This window comes from Delphinus delphis, chromosome 16 (assembly GCF_949987515.2).
Source record: "Delphinus delphis chromosome 16, mDelDel1.2, whole genome shotgun sequence".
Taxonomy (NCBI): domain Eukaryota; kingdom Metazoa; phylum Chordata; class Mammalia; order Artiodactyla; family Delphinidae; genus Delphinus; species Delphinus delphis.
The window spans coordinates 16,533,825-16,547,114 of NC_082698.1; the positions used below are offsets into that span (position 1 = coordinate 16,533,825).

The 13,290-nt window shown below is 46.3% G+C and overlaps 1 protein-coding gene across 1 annotated transcript in view; it reads left to right on the plus strand.

The window, feature by feature from the left end:
- The window catches only part of NRAP (nebulin related anchoring protein), a 75,115-nt gene that overhangs the window by 29,705 nt on the left and 32,120 nt on the right, over positions 1-13,290 (plus strand). The window contains 9 exon segments of the mRNA XM_060034029.1: positions 2,476-2,574; positions 3,830-3,934; positions 5,223-5,330; positions 5,572-5,673; positions 7,291-7,488; positions 8,094-8,198; positions 10,609-10,707; positions 11,800-11,904; positions 13,055-13,162. Of these exon segments, the coding sequence (XP_059890012.1) occupies positions 2,476-2,574; positions 3,830-3,934; positions 5,223-5,330; positions 5,572-5,673; positions 7,291-7,488; positions 8,094-8,198; positions 10,609-10,707; positions 11,800-11,904; positions 13,055-13,162 (1,029 nt within the window).

Below are 13,290 nucleotides of genomic sequence, written 5' to 3' on the forward strand. Positions count from 1 at the left end.
GCCTGGCAAGGAGTGGCAGCTGCTTTGATCACCTTCATCTCCTTTATTTTCCCAGCTCCTGTGTGAATTTGAATTTACCACCTTTAATGAAGGGACTTTAGTATTCAGGAAGTTTGGGGAATCCATTTACAAGAAGATTTGTGGTCTCTATTTCTGTCTGGTAGTCTTAAAGGTGATCAAGTAGCTATGAATTTAAATAAACAAGCACAGGTCCTTCATTAGAGAGCATTCCCTTCAGATGGATTTTGTAAACACTAATAGCATTAAAAACGAGACTCTACCCTCAGCAAAGGGACCTTTCAGAAAGTAGACTGAAGCAATGACCAAGCATCCGTGATGTTGCAAAGATATAATTAATCATGCAGAGTGTTAATTATGTCCTGCAGAGGAAAGTAATTGTACTCTGCAACATACTTAACGTAACATTATCAGGAAGGAATGTGCCGTTTAAAAAATACAGTTTTGTGACATTTTATCGTGCATAATTCTGAATTCTAATAGACTCTATTATGAGATGATAATTTTCCCTCTAACTTAATGCATTAGGAAGCTACTGTAGTATAATCTCATTAATGATTGAAATGACTTCATATTTCCTAGTTTTCTTTTTTTTTTTTTTTTTGCTGTACGCGGGCCTCTCACTGTTGTGGCCTCTCCCGTTGCGGAGCACAGGCTCCAGATGAGCAGGTTCAGCAGCCATGGCTCACGGGCCCAGCCGCTCCGCGGCATGTGGGATCTTCCCGGACCGGGGCACGAACCCGTGTCCCCTGCATCGGCAGGCGGACTCTCAACCACTGCGCCACCAGGGAAGCCCTCCTAGTTTTCTTAAATATCCCATGTCCAAAACTCAGAATGTGCAAAAACTTTTCTCCTTGAATAATTAACTAAAAAGCTTGAAGCAATGCTGTCCTTTTTCTCCAAATCCAACAAAAGACTCTGTGGCCCAGTATCTGGAACACTCTGCTTTTCCTAGATCTTGTTCTAGAAGCTAATTTGTAAGTCTTTTTTTTTTTTTTTTTTCTAATTTGTCAGTCAGAATACATTTCCCTCTCTAAACAAAGTTAGCTCTGGCTATAGGGAACACCCGGCCCATCTGTAAGATAACAAGTAACAGTTCCAAGCACACCAGCTTTGGCAAACCACATTTATAGTGTGTAGACTGGGAGCCACTTTGGGAGGCCAACTGCTGGGATTTAAAACCTAACTCTGACACTAGCTGGGTGACCTTGAGCAAGTCACTTCAGGTCTCTGTGCCTGTTTTCATGGTGTGAGGTAGGGATAATAACAGTGCCCACCCACAGAGCGGTTGGGAAGATTAGATGCATCAATATGTGTAAAGCACTTGAAATAGTGCCAGGCACATAGTAAGTGCTATTTTTTAGCCATAATTATTATTAGCTGATGTTGGGACAGGCAAGAATGGACTGAATACAAGGAAGAGATGCAGTATCAACTGGTCCTTGGGTCTGTTTCACTTGGGTCACTGGGTTTTAAAATATTGAACTATTTTTGAACCCATTATTATAATATTGAACCCATTTTCCAGCATTTAAAAAGTGTAAGAATTTACATAATAATATAGATTTCAGGTTTCTTTGGAGTAATTGGACTGTCTACTCTGAACCCCACTTTGATGCAGGATTGCCATCTCCGACAGCTGAGTGGTAGCTGCTGCCCTTCGCCCCAGTCCCCACCACTCCTTGCTACTTCCCCAACAATGAGGCCAAACACTGACTAGTGCCAGCCTAGTGCCATCCAGCTAGTGGTCTGTGACTCACTGGGGTGGGCTGTCACCCAGGGAGGTGACAGCAGTCAGATAGAATGGCAAAGACATCAGAGTCTAGTTTAGACAGAGAGAAAACGGTAGGAAAGTACAGTGCTGGCTGCAGTGCTACCCCTGTGAGGGCAGAGCCAGCTGCCAGAGGAGTATGGCCAGAGGCAGTAGGTGGAGGTGTGGACAGAGTTGGCAATAGCTAATGGGGATGCAGGGAAGGGGTATGGAGATCTTAGGCAGAAGCTAGGCCTAAAGAAGCTGCCACACTGTGTGGGATACTGGGAGAGGCCCTGGGCTTTGGACAATTAAACAGAGTCATGAAGACCATGCATGGGGTGTTTGATGGTGATCTGACTGCTGCAAACAGAGCGAAAGCCTAGTTGACTAAAGGGCCTAGCCGGGAGCCTGTAGGTTTTAAAACACCTTTCTCTGATTTAACGATGTGGATGAACACATTTTCCTCCGTTCACCAGCCATTTAGTTGACCTCTTCTATGAGCTGCCTGTTCAAGTCACTCAGTCCTCAGTGGACTGTTTTTCCGTCTGTTGGCTTGGAGTGTCTTTTGGTCTCCAAATGGAATCTGATTCTTTCTCTGCTGATTTGAGAATCATGGCTCTGTAGGGCTGCACGGGAGGGAGCTAAGTAAATCTTAGAGAAAAGTACAAATGACTTCTTGTGTCTCTTTGCCTCTTCTTACCCAGGTCAACTACAGGCAAAGCATTGACAAGCTGAAGTACAGCTCTGTGACCAACACCCCTCAGATTGTTCAAGCCAAAATCAACGCCCAGCAACTGAGTCATGTAAGTGACCTGCCCCTGCCCAGCTGGATATGGGGGACTTGTAATTGCTTTGCAGGGTCTGGATATCTGGTTCCCCAAAGATTTGACTTTCATTGATGGTGACATGTGTCCTAGTACAACCATGAGATGACTCTCTTTGATTTAAATGTTTTATTATACAAAATTTCAAATACATTCAAAAGTAGAAAGAATGTCATAATGAATCACCAGGTACCCATCACTCAGCTCAACTACTATTAACTCATGGCCAGTCTTGCTTCTATATGCCCATCCACTTCCCCCCGCCATATTATTTTGAAGAAAATCCTAAGTATTGTATAATTTAATCTATACATATTTTAGTATGAATCTCTAAAAGATAAAAATAATTTAAAATGTATTTATGCAATTTTAATATATCACACCAAAAAACTAACAACAATTCTTAACATCACCAACGTCCAGGTGGCATTCAGCATTCCAATTGTCTCATAAGGTTATAATTGTTTTTTACAGTTTGTCTGAATCAGGCTCCAAATAAGGTCCACACTTTGTGATTGGTTGATATGTCTTCAAGACTCTTTTCATCTTGAAGTTTTCCTCTTTATCACTTTTCTTTTCTTGCAAGTTGTTTGTTGAAGAACTTGAACTGTTTGTCCTATAACACTTCCCACATCTGAGCTTTGCTGACTGCATCCCATTGTGGACTTCATGTATTCCTCTGGCCTCCAAATGCCTGTAACATAGTGGTTGGATCTATAGGTTTGATCAGGTTCAGGTTTAATTTGGGGGCAAGACTGCTTCTCAGATGATGCTGTGTTCTTCCACTGAGAATCATATAATGTCTGGTTGGCTGTTCTTGTGTGTGATTTAAGATGACTTTTTTCCAATGGGGGCAGGCATTAGATAATTACTCTTTGAGTATCTACCCTGCACATAGCAAGAGGTTCAGAACTGCCCCAAGTTAAAAAAATAAGTTTCATACCCTCAAGTGCTTCAGAGAACAGTGGGTGAGGTAGCCACAGGGAAATCTTTTGCAAACTTATAACTTTGAGCATGCCTTTGAGTTGTCTGACTTTTCATTTGGTCTTCAATCTGTTAATTTAAAACACTCCTAAAATTACAGGCTTCCTTGTAAAAGGCCTTTTCCGGAAACTCCTTCTCGGCTACAGGCCTACAAAAAGAAAGTGAAAAAGAGAGTGTTCTCTCCAAAGTTCTCCTTCTGCCCATGTAAAAAACATGCAGTTACCCTGCAGGTTTATTTTAAATCCAACAGGTGAATTACCGTGCTGACTATGAGAAAAATAAGTTGAATTACACATTGCCACAGGATGTACCTCAGCTGGTGAAGGCCAGAACCAATGCCGAATTGTTTAGTGAGGTAAGCAGGCAGCATCGGTGAGATCGGGGTGAGGGTTACGCACAGACGTGGAAATGAAGATGCAAGGATGGTCCAGCAAAACAGGGACCAGGGGCTATTCTGTCCATGGAGAGGTTCATCAGAGGCGCCCATCAGGTTATAATTTTGAATTTGGTGTCTCATGGCATGTGGTAGTTCACGGGGCTCAATGGATCATAGCAATTGAATTCTCACTGTATATGTACATGTATGATATGTGCTGGGATACCCCCCCACACACACACCTCATCATCAGTATCATCATCATGCTGATGACTTCTAGCTGGTGCTTTGCTGTGTGGGTAAAATTTAAGTTTTAAGAAAACCCATCTTAATCACCAGATGCTTCCGGGAGTCACAACTAGGCTGTGATTAGGCTTCTCATTCTAGATGGGATTCGTAGGGCAGGAGAACGTAAAAAGGAACTAACCTTGGATGGGGAGAGATCAATTAGGAGTTTGGGATTAACATATATACACACGACTATATATAGGATAGGCAAACAGCAGGGGCCTACTGTATAGCACAGGGAACTGTACTCAATATCTTGTAATAACCCATAATGGAAAAGAATACACACACACACACACACACACACACATATACACATCTAAATCACTTTTCTGTACACTTGAAACTGGCACAACATCGTAAATTAATTATACTTCAATAAAACAAAATAAATAAGAAGGAATAACCTTTTCCATATGCTTATTCTGTGCTGGGCATTGGGATAGGCACTTTACATATGGAATTATTCAGTTGTTATAACCCCTTGGAGGCATTTACTACAGAGACACAGTTGGTGGCCTGGGCTTTGGTATCAGATAGAGAGAGTCAGGTGTTACTACCATGGCAATAATAATAACTTACATCCGTGTTGCACCTTACGTGCTTAGGTTATCTGTTTTCGTGTATACAATTTATTCTCACAGCCACCCTGAGACAGATAATATAGTATTGGTTTTTCAAATGGTAAACTGAGGCCCAAAGAGGTAAAGTGATTTGTCCAAGGTCACATGATCAGGAAACAACAGCGCTAGGATGAACCCATGGGTCTTCTCTTTGCCCCCTCCCATTAGCACTGCCCCGCATGACCCTATAGTGAGGGAATCAACCGTGTTAATAATTGATGTTATCACTTTGATAACAGCCAAAATTCTGGTCTGTAAACAGAAGAAGACTTTGTTATTGAAAAAACAAAATTCTGTTCAACTTTTGGCAGGACTCTGGATAGCGACTCCCATTCACCTGCGTTCTTGTTTGTCAGGTTAAGTACAAAGAAGGCTGGGAGAAGACAAAGGGGAAGGGATTTGAGATGAAGCTGGATGCCATGTCTCTGCTGGCCGCCAAAGCCTCCGGAGAGCTTGCTAGCAACGTAGGTTTTCTCTCATTAACTCAGAAATGCATAAGAAATTGTTCCGGTGAAACGTCAGTGGTCCCGCAGAAAAAAATAATGACTGTTAACATTGTAAACATCGCTATACTTTAATCTTCCACTGGGTTCGAGAAAGACTGGGAGGTGCTTTTTTAGATTTGTTCCCCTTGCACTTGTTAAACCACAGCCCCTTAGATGGCAAAGTTTCTCTCTCACAGTCGACTTTCCTCTTTCTCTCAAGATTAAATACAAAGAAGATTATGAAAAAGCAAAAGGCAAAGTCCTGGGAACTACAGACACGAGGCTTCTGCACTCCCTGCAGGTTGCCAAGATGAGCAGTGAGGTAAATGCTTTTCTACCCCCCAAAGCTTCACTTAGAGTTGTGCTGCTCTGAAAGTTTTCCCCCAGCCTGCTTCACTGGAGACTGTTATTTTTTCCACTTCCACTTATAATTTCTTTCCTGGCTTACATGAGAAGTGTTTTCTCTTTCTTTATTTTGGCAAAGGATACTGTTCTTTTAAAGTAGATGAGAAGCATGTGGTCGGGGACCGTCATCTACTGTTCACGGTACAAGACGATCGGCCACATCTATTCACTCTGCGGGTGTTTACTAAACAACTACTCTGCGTGAGATACGGTGTGAGACACTGGGGCCGTAAGAACAAACAGCACATAACTGGTTCCTCCCTAATGGAGCTTAATTCTACTGGGAGAGTTAGACAGGAGGCATCCTGTTTATTGAGGTGATGTCCTGGATGAATCCTCTCGTCCGAACACACACGATATTCAAAATGTTTAGCCACCAACTGGGGCATCCAGGCTCCAACCACTCAGAATGACACTGCTTGTAAACAACTGTAATGGCTGGAGGTTAACCTTGGTAAATGTCACTTACCAGAAGCCTTTGGGGAAGGAAAGTTCTGCCAGAAGGTCAGACTTGGTTTCTAATTAAGACTTCGTTGTCAATGCCGAACAGGCAGAAAGGAAGCACGGGCATTGGTTTTCTGCTTTACGAGGGCCTGCTCTACGCTGTGAGGTCAGCTTATGCCGCTCTGATGATGCAGTCAGATATAATTACCTAATGAGTCATGAAGGACCCAGGGCTTGAAATAGAATAAGAGTGTTGGCATCTGGGTCACCCTTGTGGTCGTGCCTACAGAACAAGCCCTATGATGTGCAGAGTCATGAAGCATTTGGCTTCAGTTTAGACAGAGAACAAATTGGTGTTTCCCATTTGCAGTTGGAGCAAATGGGGCCAAAAAGGATGGACTTGCCCAAAGTCATATAGTAGTCCGTGGTAGTGGTGGAGGAGTGGAGAATTAGACCCTAGAACTCTTACTTACTGGCACCGTGCTGCTTCTGCTGTACTACCTCTCCTCACCATCACACCATCACCATACCACCATCACTATCACCATATCACCAGAAACACCATCACCACCGTCATCACGTCATCCATCCTCATTGCTAACATTTATCAAGTGTTTGCTCTATGCCATCCCTGCACTAAGTGGGTTTGAGCTACTCTTTTGTTTACTTATCACAATAGCCCTCCAAGGAAAATGAGCCATTAGCGAGGTAATGTGACTTTCTAGAGGTCATCTAGCTGACAAAGGGCTGATCAGATCTGAACTCAAGCTTGGCTGGCCCTGGAGCCCAAGCTTTGTTATTTTGCCTCTTAAAGTTTCTACAGAAACCAGGGGTAGAGCGTTCTCTTCCTGGAGCAACTGAGGAAAAAGAGTTAGGAGGCATTCCTCCCAGAGACAAAGTAGTGTGAGACCTCAGTTTCCAGGTGCCACCACCTTACAGAGCCAAGACTTGGGTCACATCCTTTGGACAGACAGGTGCCATTGTCCAGAGTGCCAGTTCCTCATGGAAACCTGGCCTGCTTTCCGGTGTTTTCACATCACTCCTGCCAAGGCAGGCTTCACGTAACACAGCGTGTTTTGGTGCGTTCAAGGTTGAATACAAGAAAGGCTTCGAAAAGAGTAAGACCCACTTTCACCTGCCCATGGACATGGTCAACATGAGGCACGCTAAGAAGGCCCAAGCTCTGGCCAGTGACCGGGGCTACAGGAAGAAACTGCATGGATACACCGTGCTGCCTGAAGATATGAAGACTTGCTGGGCCAAGAAAGCCTATGGGCTGCAGAGTGAGGTGAGCCCTGGCCCTTTGCCAGTTCTCCCCACGCATCTCTTGCAACTGGATACAGTGACAATTTCAGAGTGATTTAGAACCTGTGCATGAGTCTATTAGGTGACTCAGAGGACTAAGAAGAATTTCTGGAGATGTGCCAGGCCCAGGGAGGATGGATGGGGAGGTAGAGATAGAGAATGAGTCAAGACAGTGGAGACTAGAGGGTGGAGGATTGGGGCTCAGAGCTATTGCGAAAGTCAAGATGTGTCGGTAACGGGATGAGCAAAGAGGAAGCAAGTGTTGAAAATGGTAAATCTGGTAAATGTTGAAAAGTACATCTGGGAAGTGTAGCAGGTTGGCAGATAAGATCCTTAGGCAAAAAGTCTGAAAATCCCTCTTTTTGGTAAGGCAGTGAGGTGTTTCAGAGTTAAGGTAGAACAGCCTCTTCTGATTACAAGGTGAGCCAGTGGCTTCACCCCCAAGCAGAGTTCTGCCGGACTATAACGGAGCGGAGAGCAGCTCTTCCACAGAGACAGATACAGGATCGAGGGCTTTCCTAACTCGCCCGTTAACTTTGCCCCATCCGCATCCACGTGTCTGATTAGAGCTTGGTTTTTCTCTTGCAGCTGCAGTACAAGGCCGACCTCTCGTGGATGAAAGGCGTTGGGTGGCTGACGGAAGGCAGCCTCACTTTGGAGCAGGCCAAGAAGGCTGGGCAGCTGGTCAGCGAGGTAACCTGAGCCCAGGCCCCCAGCTTCTAGTCTCTCTCAGCCCAAGTCACCACCGAGAGAGCCACCTTTCCCTCTGATTCCTCCCCCATCCCCAGGCTTATTTTGAGTGAGACTCAGAAGAGCACGTCTTCATTTTGCATGCATAGCACACCCTGAACTAACTTTCATACCCTTAAGCTTCCCGGGGAGGCATTTGTAAGAAGCCAACTAAAAGTAGGAGTTGGATCCAAAGCCTCCTTCAGAACGGTTGTGATATACAGTTAGTCACGTAGGAAACACGTTTATTGTGTAAGAAGTGTGTGATTCCTTCTGAATCAGAGAATCTGGTGTTTGGAGGTCGGCATTCTCATGGTGCGTGTGCCTTAAACTCACTGCAGACTTCGGGCAAGTCACTCAACACTGCCGATCCTCTTTCTCTCTTATAAAAATGAGAACGTTGGAAAGGATGCTCTACAAAGTCCCCGTGGCTCCAAGCCTGTGCTTCTCTTTATACCGTGTAGAGCTGGCGTTGGCAGCAGGCAGAGGAGGACTTTTGAAGGACATTTCGTTTGGAAATGGGACTATTGTGGGAGCTCTGTTTGGGATCTTCAAAGGGGTTTCTTATTTCGGTGCCAGGAAGGCTGGGTTGGCATTTCTCTCGCATAAGGTAATAATAGTGACGATAACAGCTGCCATTTATGGACTGGTAATAATTATGTAACCACTGCTATCATTCATTGATGACTTTGAGTGCATTGCATACCTATTGTTCATTTGTCGCTCACATTTACTATTGCTATGTGAGTAGACACTAGTAGTATTCTATTAATAGCCCCATTTTACATTTGCGAAAGGTGAGAGACAAAACCACATTTCAGTAAGTGGCAGGGCTGGGATCTGTACCCAGTATTTTGGTCCAATGCCCCAGCTCTGGACTATTAAACAAAATTGAATCCCCCAAACACGTTTTGTAATTTATTCTCATTTTTCAACTGTACGCATCCTTCTCTCAGACAGAAACACATTGAAAGTTAGAGTGCATAAATAAGGAGGGTTCTCATTACTTAACTTCTCTGAGACCAACTGAAATCCAGGTGGAGCAAGCCGAACCCCATTTGACTTGGATGGGGTGCAGTAAGGGGACCTTCTGCCTTAGGAATGCCCGTTGCTGTCTCACTTCCTATACTGACTAATTTTCATGCTCCTCAAGGGGCAAGAAGGTATCATTTCCTTTGCCTTTTTCATGTCCCTGCTCTGCCCTGGGCAGAGTGGGTTCTTGGTACCTCCCTACACACTTAGGATTTGACCAATGCAGAGGCTGGGATGCCCGGGAATTTCCAGCCATGGGAGGGGCACTGTGACTTCCTTCAATTACGTAGGGAAGGAGTTTTCCCATTCAACACACTGGAATGAGAAAGAAAAAGTACAAGTCTCTTTGGAATATTTTTTGCAGATTCATTTTTTTCCCGAAGGGAAGAAATTTTGGAGTTTTCCATATTCCAATCCCTATTTTGGGTTTGACTAGTATCGACAACTCTCTTGCTGACAGCACTGGGGGCTCTGCTCGTCTCTGATCTCCCTACCACGTGTTCCATAAGCCATTCTCAGCAGCCTCCTTTCCCATCAACTCTGGCAACTCCAACGGAAAAGCCAGAGGAACCAGCCTCCAGGAAGGACAAGAAGTCCCCGTGGGGGGACAGAATTAGCACATTCAAATTTTGCCAGTTGCATGGTGGCTGTGAGATGGCAACATGATGAAGACAAGCCCAGTGATCTGGAACACGGAGAGCTGGGAGGGCAAATCCCACCTTGCCACCCACCTGCTGAATGTGACTCTTGGCGTTGCCCTTCGTTAGAGCTGATACTTCCTGGGTCATCCTGACGGCACCGTGAATAACAGTGATGGCGAGCATAGTGAACACTTACTCTGCCCAGGGACTCGACTCGTGGCAAGTGTGGCATGGAAGCCTCCGCACCACCCTCAGTGAAGCAGCTTCTATTGTTTTCCACACTGTACAGTCCAAGCCCGAGTGGCTCCGGTGATCCAGTGATGTGCCCAAGGCCGTGAAGCCAAATAGGTAGAGGGGAGATTTGGACCTTGGGATTCATGGTTGTAAAGTCCAAGTTCCCTCCACCTCGCTCTCCTATGTCAGATCTAGGTTTATAAAACGGCTCCATCCCAGGGCTCATGGTAACATACAGCATTCACAGAAGGGAAAATTCCAGTCCCCATTCAGTAGTAGCAACTCAAACAAGCTCACCAGGGCTGGAAGTCTCAGGTGTGCATGGTCCTCTTTAAGCTATAGGACCAGCTGGAGCATCCCCCCTGGGGAAATGCTTGGGTCACAGAAGGTATGCGTGTGTATGCATGTGTGTGATGGTGGGGACAGCCCGATCCTAATGCTATGGGGTCCCTTTTCTTTGGAAACAGAAAAACTACAGGCAGAGGGTGGACGAGCTGAAGTTTACCAGTGTGGCCGACAGTTCCCAGATGGAGCACGCCAAGAGGAGCCAGGAGCTGCAGAGTGGGGTGAGTCCCAGGCTGCCCTTTCTCCACCGGGCTGCTGTGTCATGGGCCTGGGAACCTCTGGGGACAGCAACGGGTGCTGCCCATGCATGATCCAGGGACCAAAGAGCCTTTCCTTTAAATAGGCTGGACCCAGCTCTCTATGGGCTTCCAGGCCTCCCTGCCTCACCCACTACACTTCTCCTCTGGTTGTTAAGGGCAGATGTCAACTGACATTATTCCTTTTCAGCTTTCAGTCTTTCCTAGTTCCTTCTTTCTTTCTCCTTCTTTTCTCTCTTATCAAAGACTCCATAATTCTGGAGCCAGGAGAAAGGAGGATAACATTTGCTTGTGGGATGTGTGCATTTCATGTCCACTTGAGCTCAAATGTGGAAGGTGGGACAACGAAACACCACATATGTTATTTACATGTTAGTGGTCAACGGCCGAACAGGTGTAGCTGCTACCATCTGGCCAGGACATTCCTACCTTTCCTTCCTAGAGGTCCAGGTACACCTGCCATGAAAGCATGCAATCAGCATAGTTCAGAGTCAGCAGAAAACCACTGCATGGAAACTCAAGCTGGGGAGTGGGAGAGGGTGGAAGAGAGAAAGAGCAGGAGTGATATGGTTTCCACAGAGGAGGTGTTCACTCATGTTGCCTTTTTGGTTACTGTTCGCTTTCCAGGTGTCAGTACCTGTGGAAACATTAGGTTTGATTATGGGGTGCAGGTGACAGGGGATGCTTCTTATTTTTCCCACCTGGGGAGTCTGTGCTCCTCTGAGCCCTCAGGTGGGTTACTTTTTGTGGCCATGGACACTGTGGATGGGGACAGCTTGGGGAAGTCGATGCCTCCTCAAGGGAAAGGTGTGAAAACGAAAACCTTAGAGGGGATCTCAGGTTGACGCCCCGGCTACATTCTCCTCCCGGCCCCTCACCGCTGCTGCTCCTTCCTGCATCACCTCTTCTGCGTTAAGCCTCGCTTCCTGCACGCTGCCAGCAGCATCAGGTCTGGTTGGTCTGGTGATGGACTTTCCACGTAAGACGCAGGGAGCTGAGCGGCCAGCCACCTCCTCCCTTGCCTCCTGCTTCTGACCCGGTGCTCTCTCCCTACAGGTGGTCTACAAAGCAGGGCACGAGCAGTCTGTCCATCAGTACAGCATCAGCAAAGACGAGCCTCTCTTCCTACAGGCCCAAGCCAACGCCGCCAATCTCAGTGAGGTACAGCCAGAGGGAGTGAGCAGCCCAGGGCTCTGCTTCCCTGCGTGTAGGCGCCTGGTCCACAGAACCCACCGGCCATGTTGGTGTGTCTGTGTCAGCTGAGGCTGCGTACGTCTGGTCATCGTAAACAGCTCGTGACCAGTATCTTAGGGGAGGGAAGACCAGCCTTTGGTAGGAATGAGCTGGTGGGAGATTTGAACCACTGACTCTAGGATGGGGTAGGAGGAAGTGGTTATTCCGGGACTGGAGTTAAAACAGCGTTAAGAGGGGAGTAAATAAGAGCTCAGACATTAGCTTCAAACTGCCTGGGTTTGATCCTTGTTTCTAACACTTACTAGGTGTGCAAGCTTAACCAGTTTCTTCTCTCTTGGTTGTCCCAAAATGGGACATGAGGGCACTCCTAGCCTCCTCGACATTAGGTCGCCTTGAGGCTTCAGCGAGCTGATATATGCAAAACACTCAGAGGAGTGTTCACAGGGCAGTTGTTCCTTAGACACGAAAGCTTGCACAATTCCAGCTTTCCTTCTCTGTCTTCTAAGGGGGGGCCTTTCTTGGCTCTTCTGCTTGGCTCCCAGGTCTTTAGGGTCCTGATCCGAGGAATGGGTAGAGGGGAGAATTAGAAGGAGCAACAGAAGCTAAACTTATTCACACACAAAAATGGAGGGAGCCTTCCAGAAGAAAGAACTTGAAATCTGGAGGTGGGGGGCAGGACAAAAAATGGGAGGAACAAAGAAAAGACCCACATGGACTAGAGGCTGGGCTCGGAAAGGAAAAGGGGTGCAGCTGGAGCAGCTGCTGGGCTGGTGGGGTGTGTGGACAGAGATGGAGAAGAGAATTTTCAGCCATGCTGCTGTGGGTTGTGCAATGTTATTCCACCCGTGACAAGTCATTAAGACTGCCATGAAGACGCCTAGTATTTTCCAAGTCTTCTGGAGTTCAATTTCTGCCTCTTTTGGCCAAAGCCCTATGTGGCAAGAGGCCCTAAGGCAGGAACAAGAAGGTCTGGTTGTATTCCAGTTACAGGTTTCTCTGGCTCTCAGGGTTTCTACAGAAGGATGTAATAGGTGTTTGCCTCTTGGAGAGGTCACTGAAGAGTCTAAGTGAAGCCCTCTCACATGAGGATGATCTCTTGTCTCCTAAATCCCCTTAGAAACTGTATAAGAGCAACTGGGAAAAGCAGAAGGCGAAAGGGTTTGAGCTGCGTCTTGACTCCTTGGCCTTCCTGGCAGCCAAAGCCAAGAGGGACCTGGCCAGCGAGGTAAGCCAGTCCCCAGCTTGTGCTCGACACCACGGATCCTGACATTTACATCTGGGAGAGTCTGAAAGTGTCCTGGCAGGTTTTCAGTCTCTCTGAGCCTCAGGGGTCTAATGTGTAAGATGTAGATA